Source organism: Emys orbicularis, chromosome 1 (genome assembly GCF_028017835.1).
Source record: "Emys orbicularis isolate rEmyOrb1 chromosome 1, rEmyOrb1.hap1, whole genome shotgun sequence".
NCBI lineage: Eukaryota > Metazoa > Chordata > Testudines > Emydidae > Emys > Emys orbicularis.
This window is the reverse complement of record NC_088683.1, coordinates 306,322,215-306,344,729: the sequence shown is the minus strand read 5'-3', so window position 1 is coordinate 306,344,729 and position 22,515 is coordinate 306,322,215. Positions and strand designations below refer to the sequence as shown.

The 22,515-nt window shown below is 43.2% G+C and overlaps 1 protein-coding gene across 1 annotated transcript in view; it reads left to right on the top strand.

Annotated features, from left to right (window-relative positions):
* EPSTI1 (epithelial stromal interaction 1) overlaps window positions 1-22,515 on the top strand; it is an 87,015-nt gene that overhangs the window by 14,492 nt on the left and 50,008 nt on the right. The window contains exons 4-6 of the mRNA XM_065416618.1: window positions 1,556-1,629; window positions 3,324-3,407; window positions 20,841-20,914. Of these exons, the coding sequence (XP_065272690.1) occupies window positions 1,556-1,629; window positions 3,324-3,407; window positions 20,841-20,914 (232 nt within the window). The remainder of the gene's footprint in view (window positions 1-1,555; window positions 1,630-3,323; window positions 3,408-20,840; window positions 20,915-22,515) is intronic.

The following is a 22,515-nucleotide window of genomic DNA, read 5'->3' as shown; positions in this document are numbered from 1 at the left end:
GCTTTAATTAACATCAGGAGCTGGAGCTGATGTAGATGACACTAAAAGGCAAAGTGTTGGCAATACCAGGAAGGGGAGAAAAAATAATACACAGGGACCCAGAGAGGCTAGAAAAGGTTCAGGGAGTACAGGTCTGTCTCAGCTTACACGGGGGTTCCGTTCCGCGGTTAGCGCGTAAAGCGAAAACCACGTATAGTCAAAATTACATTGAGTTCAATGGCGGGCGGAATCGCCCGCACTACAGGTACAGTATTAAAATTATTTTTCTCTTTTTTTTTTTTTTTTCCCCCGACCGCGTAAAGCTGAAATCGCGCATGTTAAATGCGCGTAAGATGCGACAGACCTGTAACTAAAAAATGCTCAACCTGGAAAAATTATTTATAGTACCAACTGTGTGCTGATTATAGTGCCAACAGTAGGTATGTTGTCTTGCATACTACACAGTCCCATTGATTCCTAGGGGGACTACACAGGTGTATAAAGTTAAGCCTCAGGGTGTCTGCACAGACTAGGAAGGTAATAGTTCTCTATGTAGCACTAATGCAAGCAGCTTTTGTACTCTTGGGTACCTCTGTAATGACAAAGATGTTGACCAATAGGAAGGAGTTCAGGGAAGAAAAATAGAAATAATTATGGAGCTACAATTAAAGGAATTAGCTTGCCCAAACAACAAAGGGAGACCCGATTGCCTTCTATAAATGGAGGGAACATCATGGAAAAGAGGAATTGTTCAGAGTAGCCTAGCATAAGAACTGAGAATAATAAGATTTAAATCAATTCACTTCTTTCCCCATGCCCTGCCATGGGAGTGAAGATCTATTGGGTCCCTCTTGCTGTCTGTTCTAGAGTTTACAGTTTCATGGTTAGAGGCTGGGTATTTTCAATAGAGGACCCATGCCTCTGAAAACTATACCTCCTACTATTTGAGCCTTAGTTTGGTAAGGCTAAGATGCAGGTGAGGCTTGTGTTTTTAATCAGGTTTTTGAATGCTTTAAAAAAATGAGTGTTTTTTCCCCCTTGCTAACAAAGAGCAAATTCTGTGTTTTCGCTGATGTTAGCTGCTTTGGTGATGGTTAGGGGCCATCCAATTAGAAATCTCAATAAAAATTTCTATCAATTTTAAAGAAGTATTTTTGTGAAACAAATTCCATTTTATTTATTTTATTTGACCAAATCTAGCACCAACATACTGAGCAAAAGAAAATTTAGGATGACCATCAGGAAATTAATCTAGAAGGCAAGACACTGTTAAACTGTGAAATAGTCTCTCAAGTAAAATGATGAACCCTCATAACTTCAGTTATTTACCAGTAAAAAGGACAATACAGTGAAGAATATTCTGCAAATAACAATCCTGTGCTGGTGAAAGACTTGCATTAGAAAAAGAGATGAACAAAAAGATAAAATAGGTCTCTTCGATCTCTCATTTTTATCCGCATGATTATGAAAATATTCTCATGTATGCCTAATGTATTTATTATATTACAGTGTCTCTTGTTGCTGACACTTGGGCTTAAAATTTTCTAACATGCAGAATGCAATTTGTATTTTCTAGGCGGAACAGAATCCGAGGCTGAAGCTAGGCAAAAACAACACATCCGACTCCTGCAATCTAAATACCAGCAAAAGGTCAGGAGGAATACATGTAATTTTTAGTTTAATTTAGGAAATACTGTTATTGGGTTTTTTCCCCCTCTGAGGGCCGCTGTTCCATGTGTCTGTAAAATGAACTCCCTGTTTTTTGACAAAAGAAATAGAAGTCATGAGACTTCAAAAGAGAGACAAAGAAAAGGTGGACTTGAAAGACTTCACAGTAATGTAGAAAATGAGAAGACTGTTACATAAGTGTGTGTAAACAATGTTGCAGATCACTTCTAAAGTAATGAGGTTAATGATAATGCCACCAACGTTGCCCTTCATATTTTCAACATGCTACATAAACAGTAACCAGTCAATCAACACAGCAACCCACCTTTGAGGGCTGTAAGTATTATCCTCATTATAAAGGGCATACATGCTTGTAAAGGTCAGTCATAAGAACGGCCATATGGGGTCAGACCAAAGGTCCATCTAGCCCTGTATCCTGTCTTCCAACAGTGGACAATGCCAGGTGTCCCAGAGGGAATGAACACAACAGGCAATAATCAAGTGATCCATTACCCTGTGGCACATTCCTACCTCCTGGCAAACAGAGGCTAGGGACCCATCCCTACCCATCCTGGCTAATAGCCATTGATGGACCTATCCTCCAGGAATTTATCTAGTTCTTTTTTGAATCCTATTATAGTCTTGGCCCTCACAACATCCTCTGGCAAGAAGTTCCACAGACTGTGCATTGTGTGAAAAAATACTGCCTTTTGTTTGTTTTATACCTGCTGCCTATTCATTTCATTTGGTGGCCCCTAGTTCTTGTGTTATGAGAGAGTAAATAACGCTTCCTTATTTACTTTCTCCGCACCAGCCATGATATTATAGACCTCTATCTCCCCTTTAGTCGTCTCTTCTCCAAGCTGAAAAGCCCCAGTCTTATTAATCTCTCCTCATACAGAAGCCATTCCATACCCCTAATCATTTTTGCTGCCCTTTCCTGAACCTTTTCCAATTCCAATATATCTGTTTTGAGATGGGGTGACCACATCTGCACACAGTATTCAAGATGTGGGCGTACCATGGATTTATATAGAGGCAATATGATATTTTCTGTCTTCTTATCTATCCCTTTCTTAATGATTCCCAACATTCTGTTCGCTTTTTTGACTGCTGCTGCACATTGAGTGGATGTTTTTCAGAGAACTATCCACAATGACTCCAAGATCTTTCTTGAGTGGTCACAGGTAATTTAGACCCCATCATTTTATATGTATAGTTGGGATTATGTTTTGCATTTATCAACATTGAATTTCATCCGCCATTTTGTTTCCCAGTCACCCAGTTCTGAGAGATCCTTTTATAGTTCTACGCAGTCTGCCTGGGACTTAACTATCTTGAGTAGTTTTGTATCATCTGCAAATTTTGCCACCTCACCTTTTTCCTGATCGTTTATGTATATGTTGAATAGGACTGGGCCCAGTACAGACCCCTGGGACCCAGTGTGGATGCTTGCATAACCACCTCCTGATAACCGATTGTTCAAAACTAACATCATGGATGAGCTATTGTACAGTTCATGTCTTTGTTCTCTAATTACAGTGAGGGGGCACACATGCTTGATTTTTTTTTTTCTTTGTAACTTCATCAGAATCAAAATTTAGGGTTGGAAGAGGTACAATACAAAAGCCAAACTGCATTGTCTCTGTATGTGTTCTTCCCCCGATACCATATAGCTGAAGAGAGAAGAATATGCAAGAATCAAGAAGGAGACTGAAGAAGCTGCAATCCTGACAATGAAAATGATTCAAAGAGAAAAGGTAAGACTTGTTTGAGTCTTCAATAGTCAAAATATCTCACTGGAACAGTGCTTTACCTGGATGAACCCTATGGGATGGATCCTTGGCTCATGTAAATTGGCTATACTGATTTACACCAGCTGAGGATCTGGTCCTTCATCTGAAGTTTTGCATATCCCCTTAGATGAAATCTGGGCTAATGTTGTGCTGTGCTCACAAACTCATTTTGATTTCTGTGGCTCTAGTAGGGAAGCAGGTTGTTCTGGGTGCCATGCAAGCTGTTCGGTTACTTGAGTTGTATACGTAATGATTAGAAATAACTGTTCCCCCAAGAAGATGTGCAGAGCTGGAACCACTGTGGCTCCTAAGAGAGGAACCTGTTAAATTTCCAGAAGTACCTGTGACTTAGTCACCAGACCAGAATGCTGTGCCTATAGGACCATGGATCACCTACTGGCCTGGAAGTATACTCCATCATGCTAGCTTCAAAACAAGGTATATTGGAGGCCCAAATTGTAAACAAACCAGTTCTGGAGGTGGAGGGTGCACTGGAATATCCTTTTGTTTTGGCTGGTACATGTTGGTTTTTGTTTTGGTTGAGAACAGTAAGGATAACTCTGCTCTGATTCAGGAAATGTATCTATAGAGGTACACCATCTCTTCAAAAGTTTGGAAGGCTGAAGGACAGGTATTTTATATATTAAATAGAATGCTCACCATTGGCAGCTGTACAAAAATACCCTATTTTACCTGCCCTCTGGCTGTGTAGCGTGATGTGTTTGAATTTATGAAATGAAGATGGCTACCCTAGACCCTCCTCAACTGATGTTGAAAAGGGTTGTCCCATTGATGTAGATCAGTGGTTCCCAAACTGGGGTTCGTGAACCCCTGGTGGTTCACGAAATGTCACAGAGGGTTCTTGGGGGGAAAAAATTCCCTAATGGCGGAAAGAGCTGTTCCCAGGGACCCCGGACAGCACCGGGTCAGCAGCCTGGAGCCCCTGAACTTCCAAGAGCTAAGCAGATCAAAGCAAGCATATCTATCATACTGAGGAGATTTAAACTTCAAGACTCCTTATAAGAAATGGAAAGGGAGGTGGATTTTTTTTGCTGTTTTTAAAATTAAATAGGCAGGTAGTATTGTTTTTAAAATTATTATGAAGAACAAGTTTAAGCTTTGTTGTAACGTGCGTTGTTTGCCTGGACTACTCAAGACCTGAATGCTTATGTAGGAGGAACTCTTTGAGTTGGCTTCTTAAATACCTTCATGCTGTTTCAAATCTGATACTCCTTGATGAAACATAGGAGCCTTGTCTCATAACAGGCTTATTCAAATTGATACAAGCTACGGAAGTGAGATCTTGGAAGAGTGTTGCCGTTTTCATAATGTAATAAAAATAATGTAATTATAAATTTAATAATAAATAGTGTGTAATAAGCATGTCGTCATAAAAACAAATTTTATATTTCCAAGATCACTGCTTTTATAATTTATACTCAGGTAAAGGAGAAAATCCCTGGAAATATTCATTTTTAGGAGGGGGTTCACGAGACTTGACATTTTAGTGAAAGGGGTTCACAGGTTGTTAAAGTTTGGGAACCACTGATGTAGATGATGACATCATCTACAATGTCCACTGTAAGAGCAGAACTAAGGGTAAGAAGGCACAGAACAATGTTCTAATGCAGGGGTTCTCAAACTTTCTTGCACCACGACCCCCTTCTGACAACAAAAATTATTACATGACCCCAAGACAGGACCAAAGCCTGAGCCCACCTGAGCCCCTCCACCCTGTGCGGAAGGCCAAAGCCCAAGGGCTTCAGACCCAGGCAGGGGGCCTGTAACCTGAGCCCTGCCACCCAGTTATGAAGCCCTGGGGCAATGGGGCTTGGGCTTTGGCCCTGGGCCCCAGCAAGTCTAAGTCAGCCCTGGTGACCCCATTAAAATGGGGTTGTGACCCACTTTGGGGTCCCGACCCCCAGTTTGAGAACCGCTAATGCCTATGGCAAACTTCTGTAATGCTGCACTTTCAGATGTAAACCTGCAAATTCAGATGGAAATGCCTCCATATGCTGAGGTCATGGTGAAACCGTTTTTCCTTACAGTGGTGTTCACTTTTTCCACTGAAACTCCAGTGGCAAGTGGTATCCCTTCCTTCTTCCAAATTGCAAACTTTCAAACCTGTCCATTCTTCTGAAATGCAAAGTGGTAAGTGCAGACATGGTTTTGTTGGGAGGTATTTACTCCAATCTCGGGAGAACTTCAAAAGAAGTTGTGGAAGCTCAGGATGAAATCCAGGACCTATTGAAGCCTCAGAGTCCAGTTCTTAAATAACGCTATGTGGTCACATGTGGCCTCTAAGAGCCCATGTATTGTGGCACCCCATCTGCACATAAATGACCTATCAGCCACACTATCACTGATAATGTGCCTGGCAATGCTCACTGATATGCTATCGGCCTACCTTCTATTGCTCTCTTTCTATCTGCAGTCCTGCATCAGTTGTAATGCCAGCACTGCAGTATCAGAGTTCCTACTTGTCCATCATCTTACCGAGTTGTACTAGCTGACCAGCTTGAATGTCCCATCTGTATATGAGCCTTGGACCAAAATGTTTTATCAAGATGGTGTAAACACATGTAAAATGGCCCAAGATATAATTAGATTTTCCAACATGGCTGGATTAAACCATTGTTTGTCATAAAAAATTGGAAACGTTTTCTGGGAAAATATTCTCCGGGCCACCCTTTACCCCCACCCCAAATCCCCATTGTGTGGGGATGTAAAGGTTGTCTGTCTACTCAATGCCACCAGCCTCCATTCTTCTGGATACATTAGGGATTCAAAAGGCTGCCTGTGAGATTGCCTTGTGCCCATAATGATCCCTGTAGGTCCTTCTGTGGCTCTGCTCTGGAAGGCAGACTTCCACATTCCCTTTTCCAATATGCAGGCTTCAACCTTTGCCTCTCTCTGCCAGGGACATCATTAGCTATGGGGTAAAAGGGCCAATTGTCCTCCCCCGCCCCACCCTCCAAGATGTTAGACCCAATCTTTAAGAAAGCAGTACTTGCTTAAATTTTCTCCCCATTCCTGATGCTATTTGGGACAGAGAATGTTCTATATGCTGACACAACTTCACACCCCTGATCCTCGGTCTCTGCTTCCCTCCAGAGGACGGGGATACGGTGTTGTCATAACTATAAAGGGAAGGGTAACAGCTCTCCTGTGTACAGTACTATAAAATCTCTCCTGGCCAGAGACTCCAAAATCCTTTTACCTGTAAAGGGTTAAGAAGCTCGGGTAACCTGGCTGACACCTGACCCCAAGGACCAATAAGGGGACAAGATACTTTCAAATCTTGGGGGGGGGAAAGGCTTTGGTGTGCTCTTTGTTTAAGGTTGTTGTTCGCTCTTGGGACTGAGAGGGACCAGACATCAATCCAGGTTCTCCCCATCTTTCTAAACAAGTCTCTCATATTTCAAACTTGTAAGTAAAAAGCCAAGCAAGGCGTCTTAGTTTTACTTTGTTTTCTCAACTTGTAAATGTACCTTTTGCTAGAGTGTTTATCTTTGTTTGCTGTACTTTGAACCTAAGACAGAGGGGGGTCCTCTGAGCTCTTTAAGTTTGATTAACCTGTAAAGTTATTTTCCATACTGATTTTACAGAGATGATTTTTACCTTTTTCTTTAATTAAAAGCCTTCTTTTTAAGAACCTGATCAAATTCTCCTTGTTTTAAGATCCAAGGGGGTTTGGATCTGTATTCACCAGGAGTTGGTGAAAGGAAGGAGGGGGGAAGGGTCAATTTCTCCTTGTTTAAGATCCAAGGAGTTTGGATCTGTATTCACCAGGGAATTGGTGAGAAGTTTCTAAAAGCTTCCCAGGGAAGGGAATGGTGGCAGCGGACCAGAACTAAGCTGGTAGTTAAGCTTAGAAGTCCTCATGCAGGCCCCCACACTTGTACCCTAAAGTTCAAAGTGGGGATACAGCCTTGACATGGTGGCACAGCGGTGGAGATCGTTTTAAACCCAAAAGCCAGTAAGATTTTTTTTTCCTTCTAGCTGCTTGGAAAGCAGAGCTGAAGGTAGATGCATATCTTATCTCTCCTTCCCTGAAGGCAGAGGTGTTAAGTTTTTTTTTAACAAGAGCCTTTGTTAAGAGAAGGGTTCAAAGGAGCAAACTTTGACTGGTAAAGGCAATTTACAAGCTGAATTGTGTTTTTGTTTGTTTGTTTGTTTGGTTTTTTTTTTTTTTTTTTTTTTTTTTTTTTTTTTTTACATCCTCGTGAGTAGCTAGTTAGAAAGTCTCTGTTAACTCAGCAGCAGCCAGAGCTGAGTACATCCCAGTTTCAGTCAACTGCAGAGGGGTGTGGCCCAGCACAGGAAAGCAGGAAAATGACTACCAGTGAAGCAGCTAACAAACTAGAACTGGCCAGACTAGAAGCAGAAGAAAATGAAAGAAAACATCAGAGACTGCTTCAAATTAAAAAACTCGAGAAAGAAGCCAAAGAGGAGGCCCATGAAAGAGAAGAAAAAGCCAAAGAGGAGGCGAGAGAAAAAGAAAGGAAGCATGAACTGGAAGTAGCAAGGGCTAAGCAGAATGCATCAGACCATCCTAGCAACTTCTCTCCAGGTACCACTTCCCATCCCAGGAAATTCCCCACCTACAAGGCAGGCGATGATACTGAGGCCTTCTTAGAAAATTTTGAAAGGGCCTGCCTTGGATACAGCATCACTCCAACCCAGTACATGGTAGAGCTGAGGCCGCAGCTCAGTGGACCCTTAGCAGAGGTGGCGGCTGAAATGTCTAAGGAACACATGAACAGTTATGAACTTTTTAAAAACAAGGCCAGACTCAGAATGGGGCTAACACCCGAGCATGCCCGTCGGCGGTTCAGAGCCCTAAGGTGGAAACCAGATGTGTCATTTACCCGGCATGCCTACCACATTGACAAAAATTGTGATGCCTGGATATCAGGAGCAAATGTTAAATCTCTGGAAGATCTGCTTTCCCTAGTAAAAATGGAGCAGTTTTTAGAGGGTGTTCCTGAGGAAATAGAAAGGTACATCCTAGATAGGAAGCCCAAAACTGTAACCGAGGCGGGGGAGATGGCAGGAAAAAAAAAAAACAGTAGCAGTTGGAGCGAATACCAGAAGGGGCAAGCCGAAACAAAACCTTATCACCGGGGCCAACCCAAGGCCCCACCCACATCCCAAGGGAAACCCCAGACGCCTTCTTACCCTGCCCCACCAGTCTCCACCAACCAACATCGCCCCGGTGATACCTTAGCAGGGCGATGTTTTAAATGTAATGAACTGGGACATATAAAGGCTCACTGCCTCAAGAACCCCAACCGATTACAGTTCATTACACCACAATCACACCAAAGATCCCCAGACCCAGATGCCTCTCTCATACCTTCGGAGCGAAGGGAAACCTTGAGAGTGGGCAGAAAGAAGGTTATCGCTTGGAGGGACACTGGGGCACAAGTGTCAACTATCCACCAATCCCTAGTGGACCCCAAACTCATCAACCCAGAGGCTCCAGTGACAATTCAACCCTTCGTGTCACAGTCTGTAACCTTGCCTACAGCCAAGTTGCATGTCCAGTACAAGGGCTGGTCAGGAATGTGGACTTTTGCAGTCTATGACAATTATCCCATCCCCATGCTGCTGGGGGAAGACTTGGCCAACCGTGTGAAGCTAGCCAAGAGGGTGGGAATAGTCACCCGCAGCCAGGCTAAGCAAGCTTTCACCCCCATCCCTGTTCCTGAGCCGTCCACCAGGGCCCCGTCTGTGTTACCGGAGACCCAAACACAGGTGGTGGAACCGGATCCTCTGCCAACGACTGCAACAGCCGTAGTGGATCCAATCCCAGAGACCCAGCCAAAGCCAGTCCCAGAACCGGAACTGGCAACGCAACCAGCACCAGAACCATTGCCAGCACGGAGTCCAGCGCTTGCAAACCCTTCTACAACTCCAATGCCAGAGGGCACCAGCGAGCCTGAACTGGTGGAAGCAGCAGATAACCCTACCCAAGAGGCTCAGCCAGAGCCTGAAATACCACATAGTGCACCAGCGGACAGCGGTTCACAGTCAATGGAAACAGCCCCAGCACCTGCATCGCTTCCAGAGGGACCAAGCCCCAGTCCACAGTCCAAGGAGAAACTGATGTCTCCAGCATCAAGGGAACAGTTCCAGGCCGAGCAGGAAGCAGATGACAGCCTTCAGAAAGCTTGGGCGGCGGCACGGAGCACCCCACCGCCTCTCAGCTCTTCTAACCGATCCCGGTTTGTTGTAGAACAAGGACTTTTATACAAGGAGACTCTTTCTGGTGGGCACCAGGAAGACTGGCATCCTCAAAGACAGTTGGTAGTTCCCACTAAGTATCGGGTAAAGCTCTTGAGCTTAGCCCATGATCATCCTAGTGGCCATTCTGGGGTGAACAGAACCAAAGACCGGTTGGGGAAGTCCTTCCACTGGGAGGGAATGGGCAAGGACGTTGCTAATTATGTCCGGTCTTGTGAGGTGTGCCAACGAGTGGGAAAGCCCCAAGACCAGGTTAAAGCCCCTCTCCAGCCACTACCCATAATTGAGGTCCCATTTCAGCGAGTAGCTGTGGATATTCTGGGTCCTTTCCCAAAGAAGACACCCAGAGGAAAGCAGTACGTACTGACTTTCATGGATTTTGCTACCCGATGGCCGGAAGCTGTACCCTTAAGCAACACCAGGGCTAAAAGTGTGTGCCAGGCATTAGCAGACATTTTTGCCAGGGTAGGGTGGCCCTCCGACATCCTTACAGATTCGGGAACTAATTTCCTGGCAGGGACCATGAAAAACCTGTGGGAAGCTCATGGGGTGAATCACTTGGTTGCCACCCCTCATCACCATCAAACCAATGGTCTGGTGGAGAGGTTTAATGGAACTTTGGGGGCCATGATACGTAAATTCGTAAATGAACACTCCAATGATTGGGACCTAGTGTTGCAGCAGTTGCTTTTTGCCTATAGGGCTGTACCACATCCCAGTTTAGGGTTTTCACCATTTGAACTTGTGTATGGCCGTGAGGTTAAGGGGCCATTACAGTTGGTGAAGCAGCAATGAGAGGGGTTTACGCCTTCTCCAGGAACTAACATTCTAGACTTTGTAAGCAACCTACAAAGCACCCTCCGACACTCTTTAGCCCTTGCTAAAGAAGACCTAAAGGATGCTCAGGAAGAGCAAAAGGCCTGGTATGATAAACATTCCAGAGAACGGTCCTTCAAAGTAGGAGACCAAGTCATGGTCTTAAAGGCGCTCCAGGCCCATAAAATGGAAGCGTCGTGGGAAGGACCATTCACTGTCCAGGAGCGCCTAGGAGCTGTTAACTATCTCATAGCCTCCCCCACCTCCCACATAAAGCCTAAGGTATACCATGTTAATTCTTTTAAGCCCTTTTATTCCAGAGAATTAAACATTTGCCAGTTTACACCCCAGGAAACAGATGACACGGAGTGGCCTGAAGGTGTCTACTATGAAGGAAAAAGGAATGGGGGCGTGGAAGAGGTGAACCTCTCCACGACGCTTGGACGTCTGCAGCGACAGCAGATCAAGGAACTGTGCACAAGCTTTGCACCGATTTTCTCAGCCACTCCAGGACGGACCGAACGGGCATACCACTCCATTGACACAGGTAATGCTCACCCAATTAGAACCCCACCCTACCGGGAGTCACCTCATGCCCAAACTGCTATACAAAGGGAGATCCAGGACATGCTACAGATGGGTATAATCCGCCCCTCTAACAGTGCATGGGCATCTCCAGTGGTTCTAGTTCCCAAACCAGATGGGGAAATACGCTTTTGTTTGGACTACCGTAAGCTAAATGCTGTAACTCGTCCTGACAACTATCCAATGCCATGCACCGATGAGCTATTGGAGAAATTGGGACATGCCCAATTCATCTCTACTTTAGACTTAACCAAGGGGTACTGGCAAGTACCACTAAATGAACCCGCTAAGGAAAGGTCAGCCTTCGTCACCCAGGCAGGGGTGTATGAATTCAATGTACTCCCTTTCGGGTTGCGAAATGCACCCGCCACCTTCCAAAGACTTGTAGATGGTCTCCTAGCGGGATTGGGAGAATCTGCAGTTGCCTACCTCGATGATGTGGCCATTTTTTCTGATTCATGGACAGAACACCTGGAGCACCTGGAAAAAGTCTTCGAGCGCGTCCGACAGGCAGAACTAACTGTTAAGGCTAAAAAGTGTCAAATAGGCCAAAACAGAGTGATGTACCTGGGGCACCAGGTGGGTCAAGGAACTATAAATCCCCTACAGGCCAAAGTGGATGCTATCCAAAAGTGGCCGGTTCCAAAGTCAAAGAAACAGGTCCAATCCTTCTTAGGCTTGGCCGGATATTATAGGCGATTTGTACCACACTACAGCCAAATCGCCGCCCCGCTGACAGACCTAACCAGAAAGAAACAGCCAAATGCAGTTCAGTGGACTGATAAGTGTCAAAAGGCCTTTAACCAGCTTAAGGCAACACTCATGTCTGACCCTGTGCTAAGGGCCCCAGACTTTGACAAACCGTTCCTAGTAACCACAGATGCGTCCGAGCGAGGCGTGGGAGCAGTTTTAATGCAGGAAGGACCGGATCAAGAATTCTATCCTGTCGTGTTTCTCAGCAAGAAACTGTCTGAGAGGGAAAGCCACTGGTCAATCAGCGAAAAGGAATGCTACGCCATTGTGTACGCGCTGGAAAAGCTACGCCCATATGTTTGGGGACGGCGTTTCCAACTACAAACAGACCATGCTGCGCTACAGTGGCTTCATACCGCCAAGGGAAATAACAAAAAACTTCTTCGGTGGAGTTTAGCTCTCCAAGATTTTGATTTTGAAATACAACACATTTCGGGAGCTTCTAACAAAGTGGCTGATGCACTCTCCCGGGAAAGTTTCCCAAAGTTAACTGGTTAACAATTGTTCTTGGAATAAAACATATTGTTAGTTTTTATATAATCAGTAGTATGTCTAAAGGTACATGTGTCTTATTAACTCTGTTTTCTCCTAGAGCTCCATGAAAAAATCACAGCCAGTGTGGAACCAGACGTCCAACACTATCTGTGATTTGGGGGGCGTGTCAGAACTATAAAGGGAAGGGTAACGGCTCTCCTGTGTACAGTACTATAAAATCCCTCCTGGCCAGAGACTCCAAAATCCTTTTACCTGTAAAGGGTTAAGAAGCTCGGGTAACCTGGCTGACACCTGACCCCAAGGACCAATAAGGGGACAAGATACTTTCATATCTTGGGGGGGAGGGGGAAAGGCTTTGGTGTGCTCTTTGTTTAAGGTTGTTGTTCGCTCTTGGGACTGAGAGGGACCAGACATCAATCCAGGTTCTCCCCATCTTTCTAAACAAGTCTCTCATATTTCAAACTTGTAAGTAAAAAGCCAGGCAAGGCGTCTTAGTTTTACTTTGTTTTCTCAACTTGTAAATGTACCTTTTGCTAGAGTGTTTATCTTTGTTTGCTGTACTTTGAACCTAAGACAGAGGGGGGTCCTCTGAGCTCTTTAAGTTTGATTACCCTGTAAAGTTATTTTCCATACTGATTTTACAGAGATGATTTTTACCTTTTTCTTTAATTAAAAGCCTTCTTTTTAAGAACCTGATCAAATTCTCCTTGTTTTAAGATCCAAGGGGGTTTGGATCTGTATTCACCAGGGAATTGGTAAGAAGTTTCTAAAAGCTTCCCAGGGAAGGGAATGGTGGCAGCGGACCAGAACTAAGCTGGTAGTTAAGCTTAGAAGTCCTCATGCAGGCCCCCACACTTGTACCCTAAAGTTCAAAGTGGGGATACAGCCTTGACAGGTGTCTTTAAGAAACCCTCGGGAGACTAATTAGAACCACTTTTATGCAGATTACAGGAGACTTCAATTTAAAATACAAAATTAGTATGTGTCGACAGTTTACAGAAGCAAAAACAGACATAAAAATGTTCTAAAAAGATTAGAGACCTGTTTGGGAAACACAAAACCATCCCTTTCAAGCTATCCCCCCATCTTTCAGTCAAAAATAATTGCATGGCTAACTTTGTCACATAGTAGTGATCTCTTGGCTGTTGGACCTTCAAAGTCCTAAGGCAGATTCTATGCTGCACTTTCAAGAGTCTAGGTTCCTCTGGGGGCTAATATGGCCGTTAGCATAAGTTATAGCAGCCTCTCCCCCACAACCCTCCCAGCAGAGCCACAGGCCAAAATTTCCAGATTGCAAAGTGCTCTCACTCCTGTACTAGGGATTGTGATGGGGTCAGTTTAGGGTTTTGTACGCTGCCCCTGTGCAGGAAGAATGCCCCCTTAGTCTTCTGGAGCTATGTAAAGTGGTCAGAGGAGGAGCCAGAATTTGGGCCCATGATTCTAGACTATACTCAGCCTATCAGCTGAGAAAAGAATGTGAGGTCAGCCTAAAAGCATCTCAGTTGCAAGCCCCTTGCTTTTCAATAAGAGCATGTCACAGTTCCAGATATACATTAATATTTGATTTAAGATGGCCTCCTTTCTAAGGTCAGTCACTATACAAAAGGTAACTCCCTCCTTTCTAGTACTGCTCAGTGGTTTATTTCACAGATGTCGCTTATCTACAGACTCTTCTACAAAGAAGCTCTTAGTCTTCCTGGTGACATCCTACAGCTGAATAAACCTTCATAAATAACCTTTCAGGTTTTTGTTGTTGTTTGAGATACGGTAGCACTTCGTTCAGAAGATAACATAACAATAAAGAATCTTCTAATGATAGGCCACTGATTGTGTCATGGAGGCACAGTTTAGGTTTTAAGGTCAAGTGGTAAAGACAGCTTAAGAATAATCTTCAGTCTAGAGATCAAAACTACTAGACTCCCAGGGTTACTTCAGGAATTCTTGCGGTATTAAGTTGTCTATAATGGGGAATATAAAACTTGCAGTATTGGGGCCTTCAAGGGCTACTCCTGGAACCTTTGAAAACTGCCATGAATATTTACAAACCCATGCACAAAAATCCCCCTGCTCCAGGCTTTTCTGTGAGCATTTATGATGGGGGAGGGGGAAAGGGAAACAAACTTTATTCACTCATTAAATATATTGAATTATTGTCCATGACAACTGGACAAGTTTCAAGTCTGCTGTAACTACAGTTATACCCGGAAAAAGTATTGATGTAGCAGTTTTGTTTTCCTACTTTTACAGTTTCCTGGCATTCACATCCACAGAATGTAAAATGTTTATAGGCCTTGTAGGTAGTAAAATTCTAAATAGTGATTTCGTTTAAAAGTGCAATATCATAGCAAATACCTCTACCATACAAACTGTTTATTTCCTAGAATTAAATTCATATTTTTAAAGCAAGTTGGGGAATTTTGCAAACCAAATAAGTAAATAGGTATCAAAGGGAACTTTAAAAATAATCAACTAGTCTGTAGATGTTTTTTGTAGCAACCTGGGGACTGGTGGGGATTTTGACTGAAATATATTAACATGCTGAATAATCCACCCTGTTTCGTAGAAAAGATCTGCAGTGCACTACAAAGCCACAGCAGGGTGTTGATTTGGCTTTTGCCCCCAACAATCTCAGCTCAGTTGCAGACACATCACTTATGATCTGAAGAAGAAATGGGGAGGGAAGGCAAGAGAGTAAAAATAAAGGGAATAAGCTTCCCAATTCTGCAGAACTTTGGCCCTGCTGAGTCAGACAGTGGAACAGTGTGGTGTTTTGTTTTGTTTTGTTTTTTGCAAATGATCTCTAATCTAGCTGAAAACTAGAAGAATTGCCAGCTGCACCTGCAGAGCATCAACTAGGTGCATGTCTTTGATCAAAAGGAGGATTTCTATAAGATATGGGGCAGGGGGAGGGTTTCTGATTTTTTTTTCAGGCAAAGTCACTATTCATTTAATAAAAATAAATTGCATGACTGTTTGAAAGGAGATCCTGGCTAGCTAGCTGTGTCAGCAGGGGCATTTGGAACTTTCACAGCTGGAGAACTACTTTGCCATTCATGTGTGTTGGGAAAGAGCTACAAAATAATGTGTGATGGTTAGACATTGTGCTGAGATGCTCAAATAATAAAGAGGAGTTTGTGTAAGGATGATGCATCATAAATCAATGCTCCTATGTATAGACACAACCTCTGTATGTGATACTGCTCAATGTCATCTCCTACCTTCTCTTGCTGCAGAGAATAATTCTTGTTCTGGGGAGGGAAAATAGAATCGTACACTCTCTTCTTATCCTTGCTACTGGGAGGCACAATAGGGTGCATAGGAGAAAGATGGATCTCAGTGTTTTCTACAGAATTGATTTGTTTGCCTGGTGTTCTCCTTGTTGTCTTCTGTCTATCAGCCTAGGCTAGGAATGATCATCAATCTTGGTCGTTGTACCTGTAATCCAGGCTAATGTGAGGAGCACAGATCAGCTCTGCAGACTCCCTGAGATTCTATATGGAATCTTCAAGACTGCTAATCAAGTACCGCTGAGCTATGTAAATCCCGCAAGCCCTTCCTCATTTCCCCTCACCACCACCCCCCCCCCCCCCAATCAGCCTCCTCTTGTCTAGGTGATGATGCTGGAGCACTCGCTGAGAAACTTTAGCAGAGACCATCTGATATTAGTGAAGATGTCCATTTTCCATGTATATGGATGTACCTAATCTGTAGGAATGGAGGGAATAGATGACCAGAGGCAGCATTCCTGGTGCCTTTTAAGGAGACTCTTACAATTCCAGATAGTGCTGAGCTTTATAGACTTCAAGTCTCAAAAGCCCACACAGGGGTTAGTTCCAGAAGCCCTTCAGAATGAGAACTTCCTCCTGATAGAAACTTAAGTTAACTTGAACTTTATTGTAGAGTCTTCAGAATAAAAATCCTGCAAAAGCTTCTGGGGGTGGGGAGAGGTAGATAAAGCTGAACTCATGCCATCAGTATACATGGTACAGGTGTAAAACCCTAAACAAGACATTCCCACTCATAGCTCAAACACTTCTGAAAGCATCTGTTTCTGGAACAGCAAGGTTTCCTGAGATCAAACGCAGTATGATTGGGTCAGATCTGTTTTCTCTGTCTGGCATGTTCTGGTCTATAAGCTTGTTATTCCATTAGCATTTCCTGCACATATTCTAAAGTTACATAGTTAAATGTGTAAAGATTCAAATTAACTGAAGTGAGAATACTATTGCATGTAACTAACTTTTTGCTGTGGGTATCTCTCTAAATAAGGTTCTTCATAAATGGCAGTTCTCTCCATTTAAAATAAAGAAAACAATATGGAATTAAATCTTGTCTTATCAATGTGCTCTGTATTTTGGTAACAAGTAACTGTACTAGCAGGCTTTTTTCATTTTTAGTATTTGCTGAAGCCAGGAATTTTGCAGCCTTTCTACACACATCTCTCCCAACATGTTTATCTACAGTACCACAGCTGTTCTAGTCCTGGCCCTCTTTGAAGAGAGAGTGCCAGTTGTGAAGTGCTTTTATGATGTTTGAGATCACTCTTTCATTTATGACCTAAGCAAGGATTTCAAGCTAAACTGATAGAGGTGAAAGGCTAGTGCAGTAGCCAATGGCCAATTAGTTCAAGCCCTATTCTGCATGGTAGTTATTGGAGAATCGTTGCTGCCTTTATCCATTGTAGTCCAATATTTCCTGCAGTTTCTATTTCAAACACAAAATCACTCTGATGTGACAAATCCCTGCTTTTCTGTATGAACAAAAATATGTCTGGAGGAGACGAACGTGGCTGGTGTTTCAGCCAATAGTGCCCTCTTGAGTCCTGCAATGCTATGGAGTTTTCCATCATGCTGGGGAGCCTTCCAACACCGCCAGTAAGATGGATTCACGACCATCTGGTGGTTAAATTCTTGAGACAATGGATCTGTTGTTGAAGTGAACAGTCCGTGTCCCTTTGGGAGGTCAGGGTGCCAACTTCCCTTTAAGAAGCATTATGTCCTTATTCATGGAAGCCCGCATAGGGTGACCAGATGTCCCGATTTTATAGGGACAGTCCCGATATTTGGGGCTTTTTTTTTTTTTTAATATGGGCTTCTATTACCACCCCCCCCCCCCCCCCGCCTGTCCTGATTTTTCACACTTGCTATCTGGTCAACCTAAGCCTGCCTGTAATACCAATAATCTCTCTAATTGTCACTTTTGTGGTAGGTGGTGTTTGAAGCCACTCTGGCAATAGCTGGTGTGCTCCAATTTCCTCTGACACTGATCAGTCTTATTTTAGAGCCAGGTATGGCACGGATACTTCATCGATGAGGGATAAAAGTCATGTGTCCCTGTTGATTTTTCTGCATCCGTCAGCTACTCTTGATACATTTGACACTGAGACACAACTGTGGATTCCTGCAAGGATTAAAAAAAAAGTTCTAGGTTGCACAAAATGTATCTGCCCATGTGAGGGGCTCTGCTTACATGGAGCACATTACTTCTGTGCCAAGCAATTTGCACAGGCTTCCTTTAAATGCACCCAGAAATGAATGGGTATTGGTTTTAACCTACCATAGAAACCTTAAATAGGTTGAATCTTGGCTATTTCATAGACCACCTTCATCTCACTGTCATATTGCTGTTATTAACTGAGGCACCAGAGCTCAGTCTCTGGATTTTAATCATGAGGGTGCTGGAAACAAGATGTTTTTAGGGCATCTTCAACTGTGCATTTAACTTCCCCCTCAGTAGAATTCCTCAGAGCCCACGTTTGCTGACCTTCAGGTCTTGGAACAAGATTTGTCTGGTGTCCTGGCTTTTGTAGGGGGAGAGCTATCTAGCTGACTGAGGCCTGTGGAGGGAAGCTGTTTTGAGTTGCAGACGTGGATACAAGTTTTATAAACACATTTCACACACGTAACCTAAAGTTGTACATACCCCTTTCCCCATCAGAACATTGGGTGGGTGCATTTTTGTAAATGTCAAAGTAGACTCTGGCCCAGGGGTTGGCAACCTCTGGCACGCGGCTCGCCAGTGTAAGCACCCTGGCAGGCCGGGCCAGTTTGTTTACCTGCCGCGTCCGCAGGTTCGGCTGATTGCGGCTCCCACTGGCCGCAGTTCGCCGCTCCAGGCCAATGGGACCTGCAGGAAGCAGCGCGGGCCGAGGGATGTGCTGGCCACGGCTTCCCGCCGCTCCCATTGGCCTGGAGCAGTGAACCACGGTCAGTGGGAGCCGCGATCGGCCAAACCTGCGGACGCGGCAGGTAAACAAACTGGCCCAGCCCACCAGGGGGCTTACCTTGGCGAGCCGCGTGCCAGAGGTTGCCGACCCCTGCTCTGGCCTCTTGTCTGCTTTTGATACCTGTATCAAGATACTTATTTTAATTGCTTTGCATTCTTTAATTCTGTATGCACCAGTATTTTTGTTCATTTCAGTACTTCTGCTTAGTGTTTCATTCTGATACGCTTACATGAGCTAAGGGGGTAGCTTACTGAATGAGGATTTGATTTTTTTTTTCCCCTTCAAAATCTGTCCCTAAGTTATTCCTACATCACTGTTGCACTTGCTCATTTAGTTACTGAGCCACTTACAAAATATGGTGCAATCGGCAGACATTAGACAGATATGGCTTTACTCAGTGCAAGCTGAAGACTGATTTACCTACTGTAGTGATTTGTTTCACAAGCCTCCTCCAAACAGTCTTTCATTAGCCATATATATTAAAAGGGGGGAAAAAACCTGAATTCAGCTAAGGCAAAGTAACTGTCTGATCAGATCTCAGTACCTGTTTGTCCAATACTTTTCCATCATTTTGAAAATTAGGGATAGTTGTCTGGTATGCTGTAACAGTGCCTGTGGGGTGAAAACTTAATGTTTCACCAAACAGGCATCTGACAATTTAAAAATATAGCAGGATTGAAATGAAAATTTGGAACGCTTGATTTGTGCTTAAAATACAGTGAAGTGTCTTAACTAGTCATCCAGAGACCACATGTTGCACAAAACTTGGCTACTTACCTTTTTCACTGGAATTAATTTAGAACTCTATATTTCCTCTGTGCTGCTGCAAAGTTCTTTTTTTTTTTTTTTTTTTTTTTTTTTTTGTTACTTCAAAATTTTATACTGCTTACTTTTAAAGCCCTCCACAGACCAGCTTTATGCTACTGGTTTCTAAATGTTATATGTAGTTTTAGATTGGAGCTCCTATATTGTATTATTTGTGCTACTGAATGTACTATGGATTTTCTTGGTGCCAGAATTTCAGTTGACACTCTCAGTGGGTGTAGTATTTAAGGATTTGTCTACATGAGGAAATTGACTGGAGTAGCTATCACAGAATAAACTGTTGCAGAACCACTACCTATGGGGCTGCTGTATTCTGGAATAAGTTCTTTTATTCTGGAACAATTAATGCAATTCCAAAGCAGAGTAATTATTCTGGAATAAAATAAAGGTTTTTAATTCAAGAATGCTGCTAACATGGGGAGCTATTATGGAATAGCTTATTCAGCAGTAGCTATTCCAGTCAATTTCCCCATGCAGAGGAGTCCTGAGTACAGTAAGAGCACACATGAGGGGTGTGTGTGTGTGCGCGCGCGCATGCCTTCCCCTCCGCCCCATTATCTGCATAGGTTCAGCTTCAGCCAGAATTTGGCCTTAAGAAGCCAAAAATCTGATTTCCATATGTATGTGCATACATTTGCATTTCAGATCTCTTACGAACTCACTTTTGCAGTGATCTGCATGCACAAATTGGTTTTGTACCAGCAAATGGGCTAGATTCTATTCTGTTGACTTTGACTCATTTGCACTGCCAGAATCTAGGTGCAGCTGTCAGCTGAGAATTCCTCTGGTTGGCATGCATTGTCGGCTGCTATAAGCCAGCAGTGCTAGTTCCTAGAGAGGAAGGATAGTCCAGGGGTTAGGGAACTAGACTCAGAGGGCCTTGGTTCAATTCCCTGCCCTGCTACGTGCTTCCTCTGGGATCTTGTGCAAGACACTCAGTCTCTCTGTCTCTGTTCCCCATCTGTATAACAGGGATACTAGCACTTCCATACCTCACAGCGGTGTTGAGGATAAACAGTATGGAAACACCACCCCCACATCTCGAAGGATGGAACACATTCTCAAAGCAACCTCAAGGAAACATACACCAATTAATTTATTGTAGTGGTAACCTGATTTAGTGGCTGCAGAATTAGGAAGCGTAACTGGGTCCCTGATGGTGGCTTCACTCCCACACCAAGCAGATCTTTGCCAGGAGAAAATCTGACCTATTATACTGATTTTTTTTGTACTTGTTTAATTAGTCTGTTGACCCTGCTGCCAGGAGATATTTGACTATTGGTCTGTTTTTAAGAGTACAATCTAGGCTGAACCCTCTTTTTAAAATATTTTCCCTGTGATTTGGGCTGTTGTATGCTTGGGTTTGAAATCTAATGGATTATTAAAACAAAAATAAGTAGTGAAAACATTCATTTCTCACTTAATTCTTAATCTCTTCAATTTTGCAGGCTGATAAACTGGAAGAAAAAAGAAGGCAACAAGAAAAGCAAAGAAGAGAAATGTTTAATGAAGATCACTATTTGTAAGTAAAATTTTAAATCTGACTACCTAAGTCTGAAAGAGGTCATAGTCACTTTGTAGGCATAGGTGGTAACTACAGATTCCGGATGACAAGCAGATGAAGTAATTCTTCCAGCAATGGCATCTGGGCTCTTGGCTCCAGGCTGTTGTTCTGAAGCTGACCCTCTGCCTGTCACATGGTTAGGCTTCAGTGGCTAGGATATGTCCTTTTCTTCCTCAGATATGTTCCTCTGGTTTATCTACTTTCTCCAGAATTTCCAATGTTTGAATCGTTGGAGAATGGCTTTTGTATTGACTATTCCTAAGCTAAATGTTTGTTTTTCTTATATCATTGTCAGTACAGAATATTTATTTCTTAAAAATTCAAGAAAAAAGGCTGTTGGGTAATTTTATAAAAGAGAGGCTTTGTAACCTAATTGTTTCTGTGAATAAAATCTACTGAAAGACTACCAAGATACCATGGTGATGGGTGCTTTTACAAATGCATTGCTAAATGGAAAAATCTACTGGTATAGCAGTGCAGCAGTAAAAACATAGTTACAGGTTAAATCTTATTCTGAACCATAATTTTCACTTGCTTACAACTTTCTCAATGCCTCTTGTTGTCAGACATTTCTCAAGTTTGGTTGCAACCCGAAACTGCTTAGTGTGTTTCTGAAAGTTTGAACAAATTCCACTATTCTTTATTATGCAGAAATGGGAGAGAAGCTTTAAAAATGGCCCAGTATCACCTTTGTGGGCAGCTAATGGGTTTGTTTTAAGATTTCCTACTAGGTGCAAAGGTATTCCTAAATAGTAATTTGTCTTGTATGAATATATTTTGGTTTTCAGATACAGGGCCAGATATTGCCCTCCCATAGAAATAGCCTTGGGTTGGGTATAAGAAGTACAGCAAAGTTGGAGTTTCCTTCAAATACTTCTTTCTAAGGGAAGTGTGAAGGAGCCACTGAGGGAAGAGGAATATGGCCACCCAGTCCTGCAGATCCTGGAAACTTCTAGGGAAAGCGAATCTGTCATCCCATGGAGGTTTAGCACCCTTTTGCTAGAGATGAAGCAAAGACTTCTAGTAAGCATCGTTCTCTCCAGCACTCCTGGATGCAGTAGGTCTGCTCCGGTCTTATACAGGTATAACAGCTATTTGTCCCAACTCAGGCACAGCAACTCACTATGTACTGCAAGGGCCTTCATTGAGCCCTTGCTGTACACTGAAAAGTAGATTCAATATGTATGTTGGTCCCTCTGATTCAGACATACTTGAATGCTTTCAGCTGTCTCCTTAACAAACTGAACCGACTTGGATGTAACTGAAGTTAAAGACTAACTTTCAGACACTGTCAAGCTCTGTCTGAGCAGAGACTGCATTTAACTGTCAAAAGAATAAACTGGTGGAAGGTAGTTTATTCTCTTCACTAAGCATATACTGCGAAGCTCTAGTGAATGTCAAATCTGGGGAAAGTTGGACAGAAAATTAAATTTAATAGGATTCTACATATTTAAGCAAAATCTATTGCATAGTGTAAGATAATGGTATCTTCCCAAACACATACTTGTTAAAAGAATCTGCTACCATGCAGAATATAAGGAACCTGGGAAAATAATAAA